Source organism: Trachemys scripta, chromosome 9, assembly GCF_013100865.1.
Source record: "Trachemys scripta elegans isolate TJP31775 chromosome 9, CAS_Tse_1.0, whole genome shotgun sequence".
Classification (NCBI taxonomy): domain Eukaryota; kingdom Metazoa; phylum Chordata; order Testudines; family Emydidae; genus Trachemys; species Trachemys scripta.
The window spans coordinates 698,459-719,995 of NC_048306.1; the positions used below are offsets into that span (position 1 = coordinate 698,459).

At 57.8% G+C, this 21,537-nt stretch overlaps 1 protein-coding gene across 1 annotated transcript; it reads left to right on the forward strand.

Moving 5' to 3' along the window:
- Positions 1 to 1,072: 1,072 nt before the first annotated feature.
- IL2RG (interleukin 2 receptor subunit gamma) lies at positions 1,073 to 20,693 on the forward strand (the record flags this gene model as incomplete). Its single annotated transcript, XM_034782262.1, is given in 5 exon segments — positions 1,073 to 1,142; positions 15,061 to 15,166; positions 16,210 to 16,385; positions 19,710 to 19,852; positions 20,531 to 20,693. Coding segments are annotated over 5 exon segments (658 nt in total), but the record flags the coding sequence as incomplete, so codon positions are not given.
- Positions 20,694 to 21,537: the final 844 nt, after the last annotated feature.

Below are 21,537 nucleotides of genomic sequence, written 5' to 3' on the forward strand. Positions count from 1 at the left end.
GGAGCCCCCTCCTGCCCCCTGAACCCCTCCTTTCTGACCCCACTCTGGAGCCTGTACCCCTCCTGCACCCCAGCCAGAGCCCCCTCCTGCACCCCAAACCCCTCATGTCCAGCCCCACCCCAGAGCCCACACCCCCTCCCGGAGCCCTCGCGGCCCGGAGCCCCCTCCTACACCCCAGCTCCCAGCCTGGAGCCCCCTCCTGCATCCCAACCCCTCATGTCGGGCCCCACCCCAGAGCCCTCGCCCCCTCCCACACACCAACCCCCCACCCCAGCCTGGTGTAAATAAGCAAGGGTGGGGGAGAGTGAGCAATGGAGGGGGAGGGAATGGAGTGAGCAGGGGCGGAGCCTCAGAGAAGGGGTGGGGCCTAAGGGAAGGGGTTGGGACAAGGGTGTTCGGTTTTCTGCAAATAGAAAGTTGGCAACCCTAGGGGCAGCCCGTGGTCCTGTCCCGGGGCAGTCCGTGCTCCAGGCCGTGGTCCCACCCTGGGGCAGCCCATGCTCCAGCCCTGGGGCAGCCCGTGGTCCTGTCCCGGGGCAGTCCGTGCTCCAGGCCGTGGTCCCACCCTGGGGCGGCCCATGTTCCAGCCCTGGGGCAGCCCGTGGTCCTGTCCTGGGGCAGGCCCAGCCCATTGTCCCACACAACCAGGCCAGGTCGTGATGCCAGCGCCCCTTGCCATGAGGCCATGCTGCAGCCGGTGCCTTTCCAGTCGGGCTGCACCTCATCTGCCTACACTGACGCCGCCGTGATGGGGCAGAGATGCTCTCCGCAGGCTGGGCTGCAGCTCACAGGGAGTTTCCCTTGGCTGTAGAGTGAAGCACGCTCTGTGCCTATCCCCCAGGGCTGCCAGGACCTATCACTGTCCTGTCTGCAAGCACTCGGGGACGGGGTTTTGTACAGGAAGCAGCAATGCGTGCGGAAGCTGAGTGAGCTGCGTAGTATCCTCCTTCAGCAGTGAGCGCTCAGTGACACAGCCAGCTCTGCCGCCTGGCCCAGGTGCCCAGAGAACGCGTGGCAGTACAGGGCCACGGAGTCCCCTCTCGCTCCCGCCTCGGCCAGGAAGGAAGCTGGGATGTTCCTGACTCTAATCCTCCTGCTCGCTGTTCGCAGCCAGCGAGCCATGGCTACCCAGAGGCAACAAGGTAATGCTCGCGCTCACGCCGCTCTGAGTCCCAGCTGCCCACCACGTTCCTCAGTCCGCTTCCTGCCTTTGTTCTACAGGCCATGTTTGGAGCTTGGGGAACGGCCGCGCTGACAGGCCACCAAGGCAAGGCAGGAGTTCAGGAGCATGAGGCGTTACGGGGTGGGGGGAGTGACTCTCTAGCAAGGGGGAGGCCCTGGAGATTGTGCGTTGTCCGTAGAGTCTTTGACCTGTGGGTTCAGAGCCATCCCAGCTTAGGCAGGTGTTGACTCATCACCCCCGATGGCGGTTTGGAGGCCTTTGTGAAGCATTTGGTAAAACTCAGGTCGCTAACTCGCGGTGTCTTGTCAGCATCACAAGTCACCACCATCGGCACAAACTGGCCCCTTCGCTGTTTCAGGGGTAAGGCCTGAATGGTCCATGGAGGCTGAATTCACGTCTCCCCGTGATGGCTGGGGTGGGGGAAAGAGGCTGGCCACAGGGTAGTACATGACGCCCGTCAGGGTGACGGCTGGGGGGAGGCAACAGCTGGCTGCAGGGCAGTACATGATGCCTGTCAGGGTGACGGCTGGGGGCTGACATCTGGCCACAGGGCAGTACGTGGCATCTGTCAGGGTGCCAGCTGGGGGGTGACGTCTGGCTGCAGTACAGTACGTGGCATCCGTCAGGGTGACGGCTCAGGGTGGTGATGTCTGGCCACAGGGTAGTGCTTAGTGCCTGTCAGGGTGACTTCTGCGGGGTTATGTCTGGCCTCAGGGCGGTACCTGGCATCTGTCAGGATGATGGCTCAGGTGGGTGATGGCTGGCCACCGGGCAGTACGTAGCATCTGTTAGGGTGACGGCTGGAGGGGTGACGGCTGGCCACAGGGCCGTACATGGCGCCCATCAGGCTGACGGTTGGGGGGGTGTTGTCTGGCCACAGGGCAGTACATGGTGTCCGTCAAGGTGATGGCTGGGCGGAGGGGGGTGACGGCTGGCCACAGGGCAGTACATGGTGCCCATCAGGGTGACGGCTGGGGGGGTGACAGCTAGCAGCAGGGCAGTACATGGCATCTGTCAGGGTGACAGCTGGGGGGGGTGACGGCTGACCACAGGGCAGTACATGGCGCCCGTCAGGGTGACAGCTGGGGGGTGGTGGCTGACCACAGGGCAGTACATGGTGCCCATCAGGGTGACAGCTGGGGTGGGAGTGTGACAGCTAGCCGCAGGGCAGTACATGGTGCCCATCAGGGTGACGGCTGGGGTGGGAGTGTGACAGCTAGCCGCAGGGCAGTACATGGCGCCCGTCAGGGTGATGGCTGGGGGGGGTGATGGCTGGCTGCTGGTCAGTACATAGTGTCCATCAGGGCGACAGCTCAGGGTGGTGACATCTGGCTGCAGGGCAGAACATGGCATCTCCTCCCTTCTACCTTCTCAGAGCAGCCTATCAGCACCACTCCTGCCTGGCTGCAGGCAGTGGGGAAGTGCAGTGGGGCGCTCCTGAGCTCTCTGCTTCCCCCACTGCGGCGGCAAGCAAGAGGCCATGGGGGGACTCAAGGCCAGATCCCGCACTGGAAGTACTAAGTTGCAAAGCTGCCAAGCGCCCACCCTCATCTCCATGGGGAAAGAGGCTCTAATCTCATCAGTCTCCAGCTTGAACCCTCAGAGCACTGGCCTCAGGTTTTAGGAGTGGGGCAGGAGGCGGGTGCTGCTCAAATCCATTCTCTTTGGAGAGGGAAGTGGAAGGGTCAGCTGTGAACCACAGGCCAGCAGCAAAGATTCAGAGAATGAGTCGGTTTTTTGTAATGCTGAATGAGGAGCTTTATTAGACTAAAGAACACAATCTTTTCCTGTAAGTCCTGCCAGGCCCATGGGCCTGCAATGCAATTACCAGAGCTACTCAAACTCTGTCATGGAGAGTCCCTCTCTCACTGCATGGAGTTTAGCAGCAGGATGTGAGGCCCTGATAAGTATCTGCACCGTGGGTATAGTTTTTCGATGTGTATCAGCTCTAGTCTCTGGTTTAGTCTGTTCTGCTGTCAGTGGGGAGGCTGGCAGGCCCTTGTGTGTTACTCTCATTCCGAGAACCTCAGGAATAAACTGGGATCCTCGCTGAACAGGCAGCCAGTGCTCTGTCTGGGCTTGCCTCCCACATGCGAGAGCTCTCTCGACCAGCATTGCTGTTCATGACCAGCGCCACGTCACTAATTGGAGTGATAGAGACCCTGCAGATACCACTCCTCTCTCAAGCGCCCTGTTGTTCAAACATTCTCTCTCTATGTGGGTGCACCTGCTCTCGGTGTCTGGAAAACTAGCTGCAGGCTTCCCATCATCTCGGCATAAGAGGTGCATCCCAGCAAAACCACAGCTGGCAGCATCTGTTACTCTTGAGGGCATTCTGCGCCAAAAATGTTTAAAATCTGCTAAATTCTGCAAATTTTATTGACCAATAAATGAATGCAGAGGCACCAGCATGGCAGTGGGAGCACAGGCCACTGGCTACGTGAAGGTGAGAGATCACCCTGTAGTCCCCCACCCCCTGGACACGGACTCAGATCCTTTCCCTTGCAGCTCAGAGGATCTCCTCGACCCGCTCAGACATTAATCCGTGTTATGCGGTTTGTGACAAAACAGGACCTTTGAGTGCACATGCTGTATAAATGTGCTCCAAGCCTTTAACCCAACTATGGAACTGCAGCGGCTCCAAAACATGTTTAGGTGGTGTCATTTTAGGCACTTTGACTTCTGGCTCTGTCTTCGTCCCTTCTCTTAATCATAGAAATGTTGGGCTGGAAGGGACCACTAGTAGTCATCTAGTCCAGCCCCCAATGCTGAGACAGGACCAAGTAAACCTAGACCATCCCTGGCAGGTCTTTGTCCAACCAGTTCTCAAAAATCTCCACTGATGGGGATTCTACAATAGCCCTTGGAAGCCTATTTCAGAGCTTAACTACCCTTGTAGGTAGAAAGATTTTCCCCAATGTCTAGCCTAAATCTACCTTGCTGCAGATTTAGCCCATTACTTTTTGTTCTCCATGTCCACTGAAGGTAGGACAGTTAATCACAGTCCTCCTTTAAACAGACCTTATCATAGTTGAAGACTTATCAGTCCCTTCTCAGTCGTCTTTTTTCCAAGACTAAACATGCCCAGTTTTTTTTAACCTTCCCTCATAGTCAGGTTTTCTAAGGCTACATCTACACTACAGCACTTACAGCGGCACCGATGCTGCTGTAGCGCTTGTGGTGGAGACACTCTGCTGACGCGAGAGAGCTCTCCCCTCGGCTTAATAACTCCTGCCTCCACGAGAAGTGATAGCTGTGTCAGCGGGAGAAGCTCTCCCTCCGAAACACCGCTCTCTACATCGGCACTTAGGTTGCTGTAACTTATGTCACTCAGGTGTGTGGATTATTCACACCCCTGAGCAACACAAGATATATCAAAGTAGATGTAGACAAGGGCTAAACCTATCATCATCATTTTTGTTACTCTCCTCTGTACTCTGTCTCCCCCGTTTTGGGCACAGTGCTCCAGCTGATGCCTCACCTGTGCCGAGCAGAGCGGGACAGTCACCTCCTGTGTCTTACATAGAACACTCCTGTTAATACACCCCAGAGTGATCTCAGCCTTTTTTGCCACTGCAGCAGATTGTTGGCTCTTACTCAATTTGTGAGCCACTATAACCCCCCCACACATTCTTTTCACCAGTATTAACACCTAGCCAGTTATTCCCCATTGTGTAGTTGTGCATTTGGTTTTTCTTTTTAAGTGTAGTACTTTGCACTTGCCTTTGCAGCATTTCATCTGGTTGATTTCAGACCAATACTCCAATTTGTCATGGTTTTGAATTCTAATCCTGTCCTCCAAAGTGCTTGCAACTCCTCCTACCACAGTTTATAAGCGCGCACTCTACTCCATTATCCAAGTCATTAATTAAAATAATGACTAGGGCCAGACCCAAGACTGACCCCCACAGGACTCCACTAGATCCACCCTCCCAGTTTGACAGTGAATCATTGATAACTAGTCTTTGTGCCCAATCTCTTCCCTGAATAGCGTCCCATGGTGGAAGAAACTGAAGCTCTTCCTTCGACACCATCTGCGCTGCCCTGCATTCATCTCCAGGATGCGTGTTCTGGCCTGGGCCCTTCCCCTCACCTGGAAGGATGGACCCAGACTGTGCCCCTGACTCCTTCACCCTCATGCACAGAGCCTGGAGTCACTGCTGATCTGCTCAGGGTGAGACCCAGCAGTGTCATTAGTGCCCAGGTGGATAAGCAGCATAGGGTGGTGGTCAGAGGGATGGATGAGCCGCTTCAGCCTTTCCATAAGATCTTGGATGCAGGCTCCAGGCAGTGCCTGCACCTCCCAGGACATCATGGGTTAGCAGATGGACGCCTCCATCCTCCTCAGAAGGGAATCTCTGACCTCTGGCATCCTGCGCATCCTCCTCTCGGCTGCTGTGGCTGTGATCCTCCAGCTCTGGAGGCAAATGGCTCCTCAGCCACTGGGGTCTGCCCCTCACCTCCTGTTGTCAATACAGCTACCAGGTTTTTCACCTCAATGGACAGGGACTTGGGGTGGGCTGGGGGAGAGCACAAGCTACTGCCCGAGGTGGCCAGCCGCCAGTCTCCTCCCCATAGAGCAGCTGGTTCTCGGTCTGCAGTCAGCCAGAATCCTCCACCCAGATGTATCCATGCGCATCCTGTCAATTAAGTCCTCCTGCTCCCCGACAAGCCACCTCATCCTGCAGCTCTCTGACCTGCTTCCCGAGGGACTTCCCCAGCAGACACCCCTCACACCGAGCAATTCCCCCGGCCTGGCTTTCCTCACAGGCCACGTTCCCAGCAAGCCAAGACCAGGGCTGGCAGGGCCTGCCAGGTGCAGGGAGAGTAAGAGCTAGTAAGAGCTAGCGATGCGCCGTTTGCCTCCCAGTGTGGGTTCTTCCTTGTACAGCACCTGGAAGGGAAGGGGGAAAAAAAAGAGACATAACGACTGTAGCTGGGGTTGTCGGCACTTTTCTTTATCTAATTTTACTCCTGCAGCCTCAGTTGCCTTCAGGAGTTTTACCTGCCTTTCCGTTCTTCCTGATGTCTCCATACCTAGCCTGTCATCTACGTGGATGTCGGTTCCCCCCAGGCCTGGCAGAACCCTGCTCCTTTGCCTTGCACCGATTTCTGGGGCAGTTGTAATGCTGATCAGGCAATAGCAGAAGCAATGCTTTCAGGCCAGTGGTACAACGGGGTGTGGCTGGCTCACGCCTGGGCTCGGGACAAGCAACACTGGGTCCCCGTCAGGCTTAAGGAAATAAAAGGTTTGTAATTTAGCTCCTGCCCCTTCAGGCAGGGCACCACCTGCAGCTGCTGGTGAGAGGCCAGTCTGCTAAGTCATTTGGGACAAATCAACCAGCAGCCCCACAACAGGCTCTGGCGAGCAGGGGCACAAAGTTCAAGCTGCTGCGTTCTCCCCCCAAGCCTGACCCTTCCAGGTTGGAGCAGGGCTGCCTGATCCTGCAACAACTTGTTAACCCTTTGTATACCTATCGCTGGGTGGAGTGGAAACAACCAGAACCCACTGGCTGCAGAGGGCCCACTCCAAAGGCCTGTCAAGTCAGTGGGAGTCTCTGTTCCTGCTGCTTCCAGGAGCCTCTTTATTGCTGCACAAACCTGGGCAGAGCCCACCCGGAGTCAGTAACGAGCTCCATTACCCGTTTTCTCCAGCCTGCCCATTCTTCCTTGCCTCGGGGAAGCCTCAGGTTGGTGCAGAACAGCCCCTCTTGCAGCAGGCTCTGTGCTGGCTGTCCTTCAAGCAGGCCACCACCTGTGTACGTTTTAGCAGGCCCATCTCAGGCCCTGTGCTTCGCTCTTGGAGCCACTCGGCTGCACTGAGAACCTTCATTCTGACATGCTCGACGTCAGAGCGCTTCCCCGAACCTTCTGTACCCCCAGGTTTGGGGTAATTATTCATGTAGTGCCTAAGTGAGCTCTGCACTCCCCAGAGCAATGCAAGACGGGTCCCAGCTCTCCTCTCTGCCGGAGACCCTGGAACTCCTTGAGTGAGCCCAGCAACTCCTGTGGGTTCGGCGCCTTTCTCACTTGTGCCTCAGCACAGGCACAGCAAGGCCAAGCCCAAGCTCATCTTCCCTCCCGAAGCCCTCTCGCTGCTGAGCACGACAGCGCATGGAGGCCAACTGCATCTTGCTGCCAGCACCCAGCTTCGGCTCCTGCTCGGAGCCGTACCCATCCCTCAGCCATGCCCTGAGCACCTCCTTCCGCCTCCTGGGGTCTCTGATGTGGACTCACCTCCCTCCCCATCCAGACAAGATCATCTCTGGTGCCCAGTGCCCCACTTTACTGCCTTCCTGGTGGCCTGTCATCACCCCCTCATCCTTCAGGCTCATGCCAGACTGCAGCCTCCCCCGGGCAGGGACCATGCCTTGGAGCATGTAGGAGGCACCTAGCCCAGGTCTGAGCTCAGAAATAACGAACAGTCTCTAAGACAGGCAGGGTTGGGAAGTGCTACTGAAGGGCAGTTTGGAGAGCTCTGCAGAATTGGGGGTTCGTTTCCTGTACAGATAAATCTGTCCCATTGTAATAGAAACCACTTTCCCCCTCCTCCTTCCCAGCTGGCAGTGCCTGAAGTGGGAAACTGTGAGCTAAATTCAGTTACCCTGGCTGTCCCCTTAGCTCAGGGCCAGTAGCACTTAACATGTGAGTTTGGGTCACCGTCGCCCCACCCCCCATTGACAGGGACACTCCCATCACACAGCCTGTTACGCTGTAAGGCTTTGGGGGCAGGAACTGTAGCTAGCGGTGTTTGTACAGCACCCAGCACATCAGGTCAGCCCGAGGGGGGCGGGGGCAGATCCGACACTAGCTGTACAGCCATCCTGATCAGCCAGCTGCTACTCGAACATCAGAACCACCAGCAGCCTGCACGTGTCTTGCGCTGAGGGCAAAGGCAAGAAACTGGGTTCTGTCCCGAGCCAGACTTAACATTTGGGGGGGGGGGGTCGCCCGAGACAGCTGCTCGTCTCTCCCCACCCTGCCTACATGGTGAACACTCAGCTGGGGCCTCTGGCAAAGCTGGCGCTTGGTTGAGAGTTGAAAGCAATGCCACACTTACACGATCATTGCAACCACCTCGACTGTACTACAGACCAAGGCCAGGAGATGACCGGTCCCAGCATGCACTGCCCCTGGGGGGGCTAGGCAACAGGGACAGGTGTCGATTGGGAGAGGCCCAAGCCGTGCTGCTGCCTTGGGCCACTGAACAAAGTCTGGGCCCAACAATCCATTCAGCAGCTCTGCTCTTCTCAGGCTGGCTCCTAAGGGTGTGTCCACCTCGCAGCTGGGAGCGAGCCCCCAGCCCAAGCAGCCAGACGCATGTGAAAAACAGCAGCGTGCACATGGCAGCACGGGCTGGGACCCGGCCACTGCCCGCACCACCACAGCCAGAGCGATGTTTGTTTTAGCTCTCGCAGAGCTAACCTCAGATCTTTTCCTCTGTCCCTGGGTAATCATCTAGGGCCCCTTGGGAGGCTCACTCACACCCCCAGCTCGGTTTCAGCTCACAAGTCTTCACACCATGGGCAGCCTTTGCGTCTGCTGGTTGATTGAGGGCTGTTCCCCCATCCCTCGGCTTGTTCATGCTCTCAGGCCCGCCCTAACCGCCAACCCACCCCTGGTCTTCATCTCCCTGGAAACTTTGTGAGGGTCCCTCAGCCTCCGTTAAGGGCTTGGGTTGTCTTTCTTCCCTTTCATCGTGAGTTAGGCTCGGTTGCCTAGTGGGTTCCTTTCCTTCCTCCTCTGGTTTATTTTCTCTCCCTTCAGGTTTAATTTTTCCCTTCTTGGGATTCCTCTTCCCCAGTCTGAGAACCCCTTACACCAGCTTGTTTCCTGATGGAGAAAGGGCTCCAGTCGGTACCCATCACGGCAGGGCAGCCCTTCCATTACCCCCACCTGTTTCCAATATAACCTTAGTGAAATGGAGAACAGTTTCTATCCCTTTTGCTTCCCTCCAGTCCTGGCCCAAATACGAGACTTGGGAAAACTGCATTCCATGTACTGGCAATCTTTTTTTTAATGAGTCCCAGCCACCCGCACTGGTAACCTGTAACGGACAAGCCCCGGCTAGAGCTCCTCTGGGTTCTCCTTTTCCATCTCCTTTCCAGCTGGAGGTTCTCTGGTCTTCCTCCCAAACACCCACCCCGTCAGGTCAGTTCTCTCCTGGGGAGATCTGCCTTCGCAAGTTCCTCCTCAGTTTCATGTTGGGAGCCACAGAACCTGGTTGATGCCAGCTGACCCACACCCCTATGTTCTTGGGGAGGCCCTAGAGGAATTGTTCAGTCTGTCCATTATCTTCCTCACTGTTTGGGTGTCTTGGCTGCAGCCAGCAGGTGGCCCACAAACCCCCACCCACCTTGTGGATCAGAACTTTTGGTGGTACTGTTCAGTGGACAGACGCACCTGATTCAAGATGGTGGCCTGAATCACCTCATAATTCCTGGCCTGCTCCTCACTCAGAGCCCCCCATAGCTGCCCTCTCCAAGGTGCCCAGGAATTCATTGGATCCTCCGCAGGGCCCATCCTACACTGCCCTAGGCTGGACGTCTGGTGGCCATCTCCCACCGCAGGACTCACCACCAGCTCTGGAAGCTGCTGCTGGGTCTCTCAGGAAGTCCTGCAGGCAGGCGCTTTCGCTGCTCGGCCAGCCAGGCAAGCAAGGGCTGCCAGTCCAGGGGGTGGGATTGCTGGAGACTTGGCAGAGCCTTCTACAGCTCCGCTTGCTGTTTCACCAGCCACTGCAGGGTCCCCTCCAGGCTGCCAAACTCCCCTACTGGCTACAGATCCCAGCCAAGCCTCCAAGAGGGATGGGGGGAGGGGGTGTCCCACTCCTGTCTCTTGTCACTGCTCAGAGACCTTCTGGCCAACCGCCTCATGGCTTATTTCACCCTGTTCTTCTCCCCACCTGCACAAAGTCATGCTGCTCTGTATTTACAATATCCTACAATCCTTAGCTCACTCCGCCAAGGATGGAGGAGACGGAAGGTCTTTTCCCTGGGGGAGATCTCACCTGGTTCTGACTCTGAAAGGCCTGCTTCTCTCGGTTTCCCTGTGCACTTCTTCCTATGCCTTTTCTACCTCTTGGTTAATGGGCTAATTAGCCTTTGGGGCTCTCCTCAGCCCATCCCAATCCACTAATTAGCACAGCCCTTTTTAACCAGGGTTACTCCAGAGCAATGACCAGTGTGCTGCATCAGTCTATGGTGTGTAAAATAATGCAAGAATGGCTACACCCAGCCCCCGCTTCACCCATGTAGGGCGTGGCTGTCTCCCCCAGGGCTATGAAAGAGAGCAGGGGGTTGGACTAGATACCTCCTGAGGTCCCTTCCAACCCTGATATTCAATGACTCTATGCCCCTGACCCATGGGGACATTGCATACAGGACAGCTACCCCTCCTGCTCTTAAGGCAGTGTCTCTCAACCTTCCCAGACTGCTCTGCCCCTTTCAGGAGTCAGCTCTGTCTTGCGTACCCCAAGTTACACCTCACTTAAAAACTACTAGCTTATAAAGATCTAAATTACCAAGTGTCACAGCACAGTATTACTGAAAGATTGCTACTTTCTCACTTTTACCATACAGTTATAAAAGACATCCGTTGGGATATAAAGCTTGTACTTACATTTCAGTGTATAGTCTATAGAGCAGTACAAACAAGTCATCGTGTGAAATGTTAGCTTGTACTGACTTCACTATCCTTTTTATGTCGCCTGTTGTAAAAGTAGGCAGTGATCTAGCTGCATTGATGTCCCCCCGGCAGAGCTCTGCGTACCCTGGTTGAGACCCCCTGCCATAAGGGAGGTGCTGTGTCCTGTACCCCCGGAGGAGCCTCCGAAGCATTGGCAGTAGCCCCTCAGAGCCCAGCCCTGAGGCACACCCAGGAGTCTGCCCACAGAGGCTGAAATGCAGCCGTCGCACCCCCTGTAGGCCCAGTCCTGGGGGGCCTGAGGGGCTCTGACAGGGTTAGGCCAGAAGCCCCAGCTCAGGGGCATGGCCTACTTTGCTGCCCTGGTTTCTCTTTGCTGACTGACCACAGCCACCCAGAGCCAGGGCAGGGCTCTCCTGAGCCTGCGTCCTGCGGCTATTTACAAAGCGCTGCTCACCACAGCCCTGCCTGCAGGCTCAGCAGGGACTTTCCAGGCCCCAGCTCGCCGACTGTCATACACAGACCCAGGGTTCAGCTGGGTTCAGCCAGAGCCTGGCCGGATGGGTCATGCCGGCTGCTGGGCGCTCGGCCTGGGGAAGTGGCACTGCCTCAGCCATTGGGTTTGCAAAGGAGGAGGAACCAGTGGAAAGTTTCAGCAGGTGGGAGCAGGGGGGAAAGCGGGGAGGAGAAGCAGCAGCAGGGTGAGGGATTTAACAGCTGTATTTAGCTGTCACTGGAGAACTGGCTCTTCCCAGGCTGGGCACAGCACCCTGTGCTGATGAGACCCAGCACCCATGTGGCCCCACAACAGTGGGGAGGGGGCCAGCATGGGGCTTTCAGGCCACAAGACATGTTAGTAAAGAGCAATGTTCTGAGCCTTGGTCACATGGATGGAAGTCACAGGGGTGTGGGCTGTGCAGGGGGCTCGGGGGCAGGGGTTACTCGCCCCACAGACAATTCCATCTAGTCACGAGCTCTCACTGCACAGGTACTAACCAGCACCGGCAAAGCCCCAGCTGTGGGGCAGCTCCTAAAAGGGAGGCCATTTCACAATGAAACAGCATAATGCCCTGGGGAATTCTCCAGCACAGCCTCTCTCCTGGATCCCTGACCACCCATACCGCCTCCTCATGGGCTCAGGAGCCATGGCACGGCAAGGCAGAGCCTTCGGCACATGCCACAAGGAGCCCCGGAGCCCCACCCCAAGCCTCGCAATGGCCACAGGTTTTGGAATTCACCCCCCTTGGGGCGATCGGTTCAGGCTCTTTGCAGACTCAGGCATGAGTCAGTTATACTCAAGTTACATGTTCAAGTTTTTCTTGACATCCAGGGGGGCTAGCAACAATTCTTTTAAAAAAAAATTTTTTTTTTTTTTTAAATGAAAACAGATTCTGGTCTCATCAAATGACACCAGGAGCTGGGCCCGTGACGTGGGCTTGTAGTGCTTCCGCCTTAGTCTGGCCCTGCCTGAGGCAAGCCGAGCTGCTGGCTGAGGAGACTCAGAGTTTCCTCTCTCCTTGACGTATTGCAGCGAGCTCAGTAAAACCTGGCCTGCTCAGAATCCCCTTCTCCATCCTGGGCCGGGGAGTCGCTGTGCTGCTCCTGGCAGCCAGTACACAACCCACCCACTTGGGCATGGTTGCTCTGGGAGAGCAGGATAAGCAGCAGGCCCTTCCACACATACGCCCTGGGCAGTGACTCCCCAGAGAAGCAGGCGAACCCCGCCGTAGTGAGGGCGGGCAGAGGCGGGACCAGGCCAGGGTGCTGAGAAGGAGAGCAGCCAGTGGACCAGGGCTTTCATTCCCAAGCAAACGAGAGCGCCCAGTGCAGGCAGAGGGGAGGGTGCTGCTTACAATCGGGTGTGTTTCTGCTCTGCCATGTCCTGTTTTTAGGACAGGAATTGTCCAGTCTCAGCGCCGCTTGCCCTTCCCACCAGGGACTGTGCGCGCTGTGTAAAATGAAACGAGATCTATTTCTTCTTGTAACCCCCTTGTTCTCCTGGTCTGGGGAGGCTGGAACTAGTTGAGAGCTGGCTGTGCTCTTACGTGGCCCACAGCCAGTGCCCCAGCCACAAGAGAAGCCGTTTCTGAGAATCTCTCGTTTCTCTCGCTAAACTCAAGATGTGCCACAGAGCTTTGGCTCAAACCTGCCCCAGGAGTTTCCCCAGGTAGGTGAAGTTGGGGATCTCAGTGCTATTGACCTTCTTTTGTAATCTGTCCGGAGCAGATTGCTGACTCGCCGGCACAGCACCTCCTGCTGGTCATCTGGGAATTAGCTCTTTCCAGCCTCAGAGCGCCTGCTGCTGGCCGACGTCTCATCTGCCACAGGCCCGTGTCCCTCCCAGACCCCAGTGCCCCTTACCCTGGAGGTTCTGCCCCACAGCAATCCCCACACTCTGGGTCTCCCCTCCCAGGGGAACCCCCAACTCTCTAGGCCCACCTTGCCTCAGTGGCTACTGCCAGTCATCATCTAGCCCCCGCTCCCTGGGGCAGACGCAGTCTGTAATGGCTACTCATCACTGGCAAGGGGGTCGGACCAGCTGCCTCTGCCTATCCCCAGGCTACACCTCTGCAGCCCCAGTACCTGCTTAGGCCTTTAACGAGGCCTCAGCCTGGGGAATTGCCAGCCTGGAGCTCCCCAGCACTGCTCTGCCCCAGGTACCCTTGTGCTCCCAGGCAGCTAGGCCCTTCCCACTCCAGGGGTGGAGTGAGACTGTCTTATTGTCAGGCCCTGCAGCTCTTTTATAGGGCCCAGCCTGGCCCTGATTGGCTGCCTCCCAGTCTTTTCCTATTGGCTCTCAGCCCCAGGGCTGCCTTTAACCCTCTCAGGGCTGGTGTGGGGTGACTGCCCCCCTACACTGTCCAATTGTCTGAAAGCAGAACCCCAACTCCGGTCATCTCAAATCCAGGGGTGTCAGTACATGCCACACCCTCTGCCATCTCCATCTCTCAAACACCAGATCATCTCAAACTCCATCACTCAGACACTTGGGCACGAAGTCCTCAGCCCCCAGAAAACTCCAACCAGTGCCAAATGCTGCAGTGCGTCTCAGCAACATGGGCTATCAAGAGCACGTCACACCTGTCTTCCTCTCCCTGTGTTGGCTTCCCATAGAACACAGAGTTGAGTTCAAGATCTTGGTCCAGATCTTCACTGCGCTCACGAGCCTGGGTGCAGGATATCTAAAGTTCCAGGAGCCAAAAGTTCTGGGCCAAGGACAGCTCTGCTCTTCTGATGCAGGAGAGCTGTTCACCACCAGGATAAAGTCCCTGCCTGTGGCATGAACTCCCCCAGGAACTAAAAACCAGCACTGACCTCACCACGTTCGGTTCTGAGTGCCTGGCACACTTCTCCAGCCTGCCTTTGTTAGTACAGACCCAGAGCACCGGGCATGTGTCAACTAATGCTTTTTTTTTTTCTTGTTTTTTCAAATCCCTACGCAATTTCCTGCTAAGAGTGAAAGGGAAAAAGAACATGCCCCATGCGGCAGATGTCAGTTACATCACGTCATGCACCGGAAGGCAGAGGAGGAGGGCAGGATAAGAACCTGAACAGAACAGAAAGCTTTGCAGCTCTGACTTGGGTGCCTCCTATGGCAAACTACTAAAGCCCAAACCGAGCCGGGGTCCCCAATCTTCTTCACCATTCCAGCACCTTAGACTGATCCCAGAGAGCCAAATGCTGAGTGCAGGTGTGAACTGGCTCACGATAACTGCTCATCAGCTTGAAACTCCTTACACAATGCTCTTCCACTTGAACGTATTCCTCCCAACGTACCAACACCTACAAACCCGGCCAAGTCTGGCATCTCTATCTTCAGGCATTGGCGTTATCCAAGCACAGTGTATAGAGAGATGGCATTCGGGATGCACACATAACCCCAAAGCAGTGAACCAACTTAGCTGAAAAATTAACATAAATCCTCTTCTGTGGGTTAGAAAGGCAGGGACTTGAGCCGCCTCTGTAGCACATGCTCCCCACCTGCCTCGCCCACAGAATGTCTGTACATGCTGCAATCTGAACCCCCACCCCGCCTCAGGAATCTGCCTCCCTGGTGGGTTGGCCATTCGCATGCTCCCCTCTGACACAGCGCTGGCTTTGCGATACACTTCCTTTGAAGGGTGGGCTAGTGGGCAGAGCGGGGATTGGGCGTCAGGGCTTCTGGGATTAGTCCTGATTCTGCAGCTGAATTGAGCAGGTCACTCAGCCACAAAATGTGCTTCCCCTTGCAGGCGTGGAGTGCGTACTCTTCAACGATCAGTACCTGACCTGTATGTGGGGCAGCAAAGAGATGCCGACAGCCAATTATTCGCTGTATTACTGGTACTTTCCCCCAAGGTAGGCAACTCTTCTTTGGGGCTGGGCTGCTCTTACCTCGTCCTGTGGGTTGTATTCCCCGTTAGCATGACCCAAGCAGACCAATGCGAGGCCAGTAGCCATCCTCAAGGAAGTGCGATGGGTTCCCCGGGGGTACTCAAATACCTTGCTATGCAGCATGGGGCATGCTTTGTGCCCAGGCTTGATGCAGAGCTGGAAGCAGTGGGAAAGTTTCCCTCTCCTGCCACCAGTGAAGCTGGAGGTGTGGGGACTGGCTCTGCCTGGCCGCCCTGTGGCGCTGGAACACAAGAGGGAGTGGCTGAGATGGGGCTGTAGGCAAGAGGGCACGCTGGGGGTGGGGCCCGCGGGAGAGCAGAGCTGTCCTGCTCTTGGCACTTCTTGCAGAGTCCCTGATCACACCAAGACAATTCTTGGGTTCTTTACAGGGAGGGTCCCCAAGAGCCAGACTCTGAAGCTCTGGTCTGAACCCTGGCAGGGAGCCAGGGCACTTCCACAGCTGAACCCCTAAGGGGCCAGTCTGGCAGCTTCGGGAACCCTGGAGAGTCTGCTTCTTTCGTGCCATCCTAGGACCGAGCCCTCCCTGCCTGACACGCAGGGCCGTGCTGCTGGCGGCACCCAATGGGGAACGGGCTTCTCTCACAGGCACTTTGTCTTCAGTGGGGAGCAGCCTGTGACACCACCTTTGGAGCTCCAAGTACCTGGAAAGGTTGGGCTCTGCACCTTAGCCCAGCCTCCAGTCTAAACAGAGCCAGCAAATTCCCCATTGGGTGACTCAGAATCGCACCAGCACTTGTCTAACGGTGCCAAACCTGCTCCTCAGCCCCAGAACCAAGCCCAGAGCAGAAGGTGCATTCAGACCTTCCCCAGGCAGGCGGAAGTCCTGAGAGAGGAGGGGCACTGCACCCAGCACAAGGGCCAGGGGCTGGAGTGCACAGCAGAGATCATTCAAAGAGCAGAGCTGAGGGCAGCATCCGTAAGGACCAAGGACCTTGGGCTTTGCAGTTTTCTGCTGTCCTTGATTTCTGAGCTCTCTCCATAACCAGCTCTGTCATGCCAGTGGAATGCAAGTACTACCTCCAGGAGAAGGGCATCAACACGGGCTGCTGGTTCAACCACAGCGAGATCATCCAGTTCCGCACCTTCTACATCCACGTCAATGCCAGCCATGAGGGCAGGAGCCTCGTCATCCCCACCAAAAGCATGAAGCTGCAGGACCTAGGTATGGAAGAGCACAGCTCATGCTTCACCTGCCCAGCTCAGGCTGCACCAGCGAGCTGACACCCATGGTCCATGCTGGTGCAGAAGCTCCATCCAGGACTGGCTGCATGCCCACTCCCTCCCCCACTCTATAGTCCCAGCCCAGAGGCCGCTGCACATCAGGAAGAGGTGAAGGGACGCTGTCACTGTTGGTCACACATTCCTTGGGGGCCAGTGGGATGAAGGGGAGGAGAGAAATAACAGCTTTGCGTTCTTCCAGAAATTCTTGCTTCATTAGGAGGCGCTGTTGTCCCTCGGTCCCAATGGCCTCTCCGGGTTCAAGTCATGTGTGACTATTACGGAGCAGCAGCTGTTTCTCAGCAAAGGAGAAGGGTTCACATTATAAACTCGGGTTCCACGCCCTTGCCCAACTTCCCCACAAAGATGCCAATGCCCTGAGGTTTCACATGCCCCCTTTCAACCCAGGGTGCCAGGGACGCAGGTGGGGTGAGATACACAGGAACTGGCCAGTGCCCTCCCCGTTCTGATGCCTGAGGACTTTACAGAGATGAGGGCACGGAAAGTGAGCTGTTGCTGATGAGTGTCAGCGCCGCTCACTGAAATGCCCGGGTGCCCTGAACGTCAGCTGGAACGTTGGGAAATTACCTAGTTAGAGACAGCGGTTTTCAGATCGAGCCCCTCTGAACCCCATCACCTGGCACTACTAAATGTTCCCTGGAAAAGAACCAGTAAGGGCCTGCAATGGGGCTTCTGCTCTCTGCTGGGGCGCCCCCTTGTGGCTGCACCTGGAGATTAGCTCTGCCCCATCTGATGCCCCCTTCCTTTGGTCGCTCACACCACAGCCCCTCTTGCTCTCTGGAGGTGTAGTGCTTCCTCTCCGTGGCGTGGCCCCCCGGCCAGCTCACTACAGTGTGTCCCGTCCAGGGTAACACAAAAACAACAAAGAGTCTGGTGGCACCTTAAAGACTAACAGATTTATTAGGGCATAAGCTTTCGTGAGTAAAAACCTCACTTCTTCGGATGCAAGTTTCGGATGAGGTTTTTACTCACGAAAGCTTATGCCCTAATAAATCTGTTAGTCTTTAAGGTGCCACCAGACTCTTTGTTGTTTTTGTAGATACAGACTAACACGGCTACCCCCTGATACAGGGTAACACAGGCGCACTGGGCCATTCCAGGCAGCCCTCCCACTTCGAGATTGTGCCACTTCCCTAGGTAGGGGCCACGACAATCAGTAGCAAAGGTCTGCATCATCTCTCCCCATGCTGCCATTTCCCTGGGCCTCGTCCCACTCTGCCCTCCACGGGCTTCCTTCTCCACCAGCCCTGGGGTGACCCTGTCCCTCCGGCTGGTTCCCCGGCTGCTGCTCCTCTCCGCACTAGGCCAAGAGCAGCTGCAGCCCCTTGGGGTGTCACGTCCGAGCTTTATACCAGCCCCCCCACACTGCCAGACGGGTCAGTACTCGGCAGCCCAGCTTCAGGCTGCCTCGCCCCAGGTGCAGCCTCCCATGTTAATTAGCCCCTTCTGAGCCACCGTAGCCCTGCAGGTGAACCAAGGGCACTGGAGCTCTCCCAAAAGTGGGGGGCCTGGGGACCCCAGCCCCTCCCCCTGAAGCCCCGCCCCCGGGGTGGGCCAAAAGCAGCCTCTGTCCACCCCCTGGACGCCCCACTCAGGGCAGGTGGAGGGACCCAGGCTCCCCACAGCTGCCCACATGGCTTTCCCCGACCCGGCTCCAGCAGGGGCGCGGAGCTGCAGCCTGGCCATGGTAAAAGCCGTGTGGTCAGCTGTGAGACCCTCCACCTCCACCTGCTCTGGGCGGGGGAACCGGGGACACGGGCTGGGGGCTGCTCTCAGGTGGAGGATACACCATGGCCCCCCACAGCTGCCTGGGCTCCACACTGGCCTGGCCAGGGAGTGTGGCCTGGGGGGAAAGAGGAGGGGAAGGGGGTAGGGTCTGCCCCGGTGAAAAGTGGACGGGCCAGACCCCTCCGTTTCAAAAAGTGGGGGGGCTCTGGCCCCCCCAGTTCTTGCACCACTGGGGTGAACACCCCGCCATAGGGCCTTTCTGCTGCCCCATGTGGAAGGGCCTGCTGGGGTCCTGAGGGCAGCCCCACCCACCACACAAGGGCTGGCCACCTCTCTGCTCTCTGTCACACAGGCCAGCTGCCTGGGCTGGCCATGCCACTCGTGCAGCGCCTGGTGCTGACCAGCCCAGAGCGCTGGCAAACACAGTCAGCAAACGGCAAAGCCAGGCCCTCCCTGCGCAGGCCCCATCTTGAGAGGAATTCACCTCAGTGCGCCTAGGCCTCACGCACCCTGGCAGGGGTGACGAGCACCTGTTGATTACCCCTGTACAGGGCCGTCCTGGGGCATACGCACCACACACAGCTGTGTAGAGCACCATGAAATGTGGGGCACCAAATTGCCCCACATTTCATGGTGCCCTAGGCAGCTGTGTGCTGCATACGCAGCAGCACCAGCCCTGGCGACCAGCCCTATCCCTCGGCCAGTCCCGGCTATGAGGGGCAGGGCCGTCCCTGGGGAGTGTGGGGCCCCAGACAACTCCCTCCGCCCTGCCTCTTACCCTTTCCCCTGCTCTGCCCCCAGCCCACCCCCATTCCACCTCTTCCCCCAGCGACCCCGCACTCACCAGCAGCGGCGGGAAGTGGAGCAACCCGGCCCCAGCCCCGCTCTGCCCCGCTCTACTCCGCCAGCTCCCAGCCGTGGCGCTCCGCTTCCCGCCGCCGGTGAGTGCAGGTAGGTTGGGGGAAGGACACCCCCCGCACTCACCGGCGGCAGGACGCAGAGAGACACGGCCCCAGCCCGCTCCGCTTCCCTTGCCCCGGCCCCAGCCATGTCTCTGGGGTTTGGGGAAAGGATGCCCCACGCACTCACCGGCGGCGGGACGCGGAGAGACACAGCTGGGGGCTGGGAGTAGTGCGGGGTGGGGCCAGACTGCTCCGCTTCCCAGGGGGGGAGATCCCTTCCCTTCCCTCCAAGCCCCTGCTCCAAGCCCCCCGCTAATCCCCTGGGCCACTCTGGGCCTGTGGGGCCCCCACAAGTGGCCCTCCACAGCTCCTGCCTCCCAGACCCTGGTGGGGGGTGGGGGGAGGCCGTGGGGGAGCTGAGTAGGACACCCAAATGGCTAGGGGCGGCCCTGCACCTGTAGAAGTGAAGTGGTTCCCTGTCCAGGGCATGGGACGTCCCAACTGCCCCCTCCATCCCCTTCACGGGATCTGGGACTCTGAGCGGGACTGGCTGGCGCTGCAGCAGCACCTAGCCCAGCTCCACGCCCCCGAGCCAGAGTACTGTCTGTCTGTCGTAGTGAAACCCGCTCCGCCAGTGAACCTGACCATCCAGAACATAACCAATAACCAGCTGCAGCTGACCTGGGACTCCATGTACAACAAGCCCCACTGCCTGGAATACGCTGTCAGATACAAAAGCAACAAGGACACCAGATGGACGGTAATGGCAACCAGCAGCCTGGCCCTCCTGCGGCCACCCAAGGCAGGGGCAGCTCAGAGGGGGGCCCCAAGGGCCACAGCCCGTCATCCGCTGCCCCCTTTACCCCACGGCTCACATTCACTGGTCCCCTGCCCTTCCCAATCCCCCATGAGCTAAGGGCCACGCCAGCCTGGGGCTAAGTTAATGCTGCTGCTTCACTGCACCTCAGGACTCTTCTGGCTTTAATCACCCTTCACGCGACCCAAATGCCCCATCTCAGGCTGCAGGCCCCAACCCATTCTCCTCCGAGCCCACCACTAACACGTTCTCTCTGGGAACCCCTCCAGCACCTGGAAGCACAGCGCTGCCCAGGGGCCAGCTGAGAGCCCCCTATGCACACAGGCCCTGGCGAGCAGCACAGACCTTGCAAAGCTCCGGGGCGCTGGGACTCACAGGCGGAATGAGGTTCCTTGTGCCCGTGCTGTGCCTATAGCGAAGCAGGGGACAGGGGCGGAGTCTGTCGTTTGTGGACAGGGAACAGGGAGGGAGACTGTAGCAGGGCTGAGCTCCATTCTCCACTCATGCCTGGCGAGCCCAGTTTTGGGGTGCACGTTTCACAGCAGGTGCTCAGAGCATCTCCTTGTGCGCCGAGCCGCCCACCCTGTCTCACATGCACGGGAACTTCTGTCTCTGCCTCAGGAGCACTCGACCAGTGGCAAGATCTTCTCCTTCCCTAGCGTGGACTACGAGAAGTATTACACCTTCAACGTGAAAAACAAGATCAGTCAGTACTGTGGCACCACCCAGCTCTGGAGCGAGTGGAGTGTCCCAGTGTTCTGGGGCAACAATGCAACAGACAAGGGTAGGTGACACCCCTCACAGCCAGGGTTTCCCAGCTGGCCCCTGGCCCTGGGTTGTTAATAAGGGGCGTCCTGGGCCCAACAAGAGAGAAGATGTTAATTATTATTATTATTTGTAGTTGCATAGTGCATAAGCACCGACTCTGTGGGCCCAGAGCTGTCCCTTGGGTAGGGTGAATCGGGGGGACAGCCCTGAGCCCTGCACTTTGGGGGGCCCCGTGCTTCAATGAAATCGGGACTGTCCCGATATTTATCCTTTGTCCCACATCCCGACCAAGGTATGATCGGGACGCCGTTTGTCCTGATATCCAGGTGAGGAGGCAGGTGGGGAGGTGAGGCAGGAGGGCGAGTGGGGTGAGGAGGCAAATGGGGAGGTGGGAGAGGGCTGAGGCGGCAGGAGGTGAGGAGGCCAGCGGGCGGGCAAACGGGGAGGGGGAGGGGGCCGGACGGACGGCAAGGAGACTAGCGGGGAGCCTGCACCCAAACTCCCTCCAAGAGCCCGCACCCCTCCCACACGCAAACTCCCTCCCAGAGCCTTAACAGGTGGGGGGGAGGGCGGGACTTGGACCCGTTCTGGGCACTACCAAAAATTATACAAACCTGCCTCCCCTATGGGCAGGGGTGAGAGTTCTGGATGGGGCCAGAATTGGGGAGCAGAAGGAGGTTCTGGGCTGGGGCAGGAGGTTGGGGTGCAGGGGGGTGAGGGCTCCAGCTGGGGGTGTGGGCTCTGGGGTGAGGCCGGGGTTGAGGTGAAGGGAGTGGGGCAGGAGGTTGCGGTGTGGGGGGGTGAGGGCTCCAGCTGGGTGTATGGGCTCTGGGGTGAGGCCGGGGATGAGGGGGTTGGGG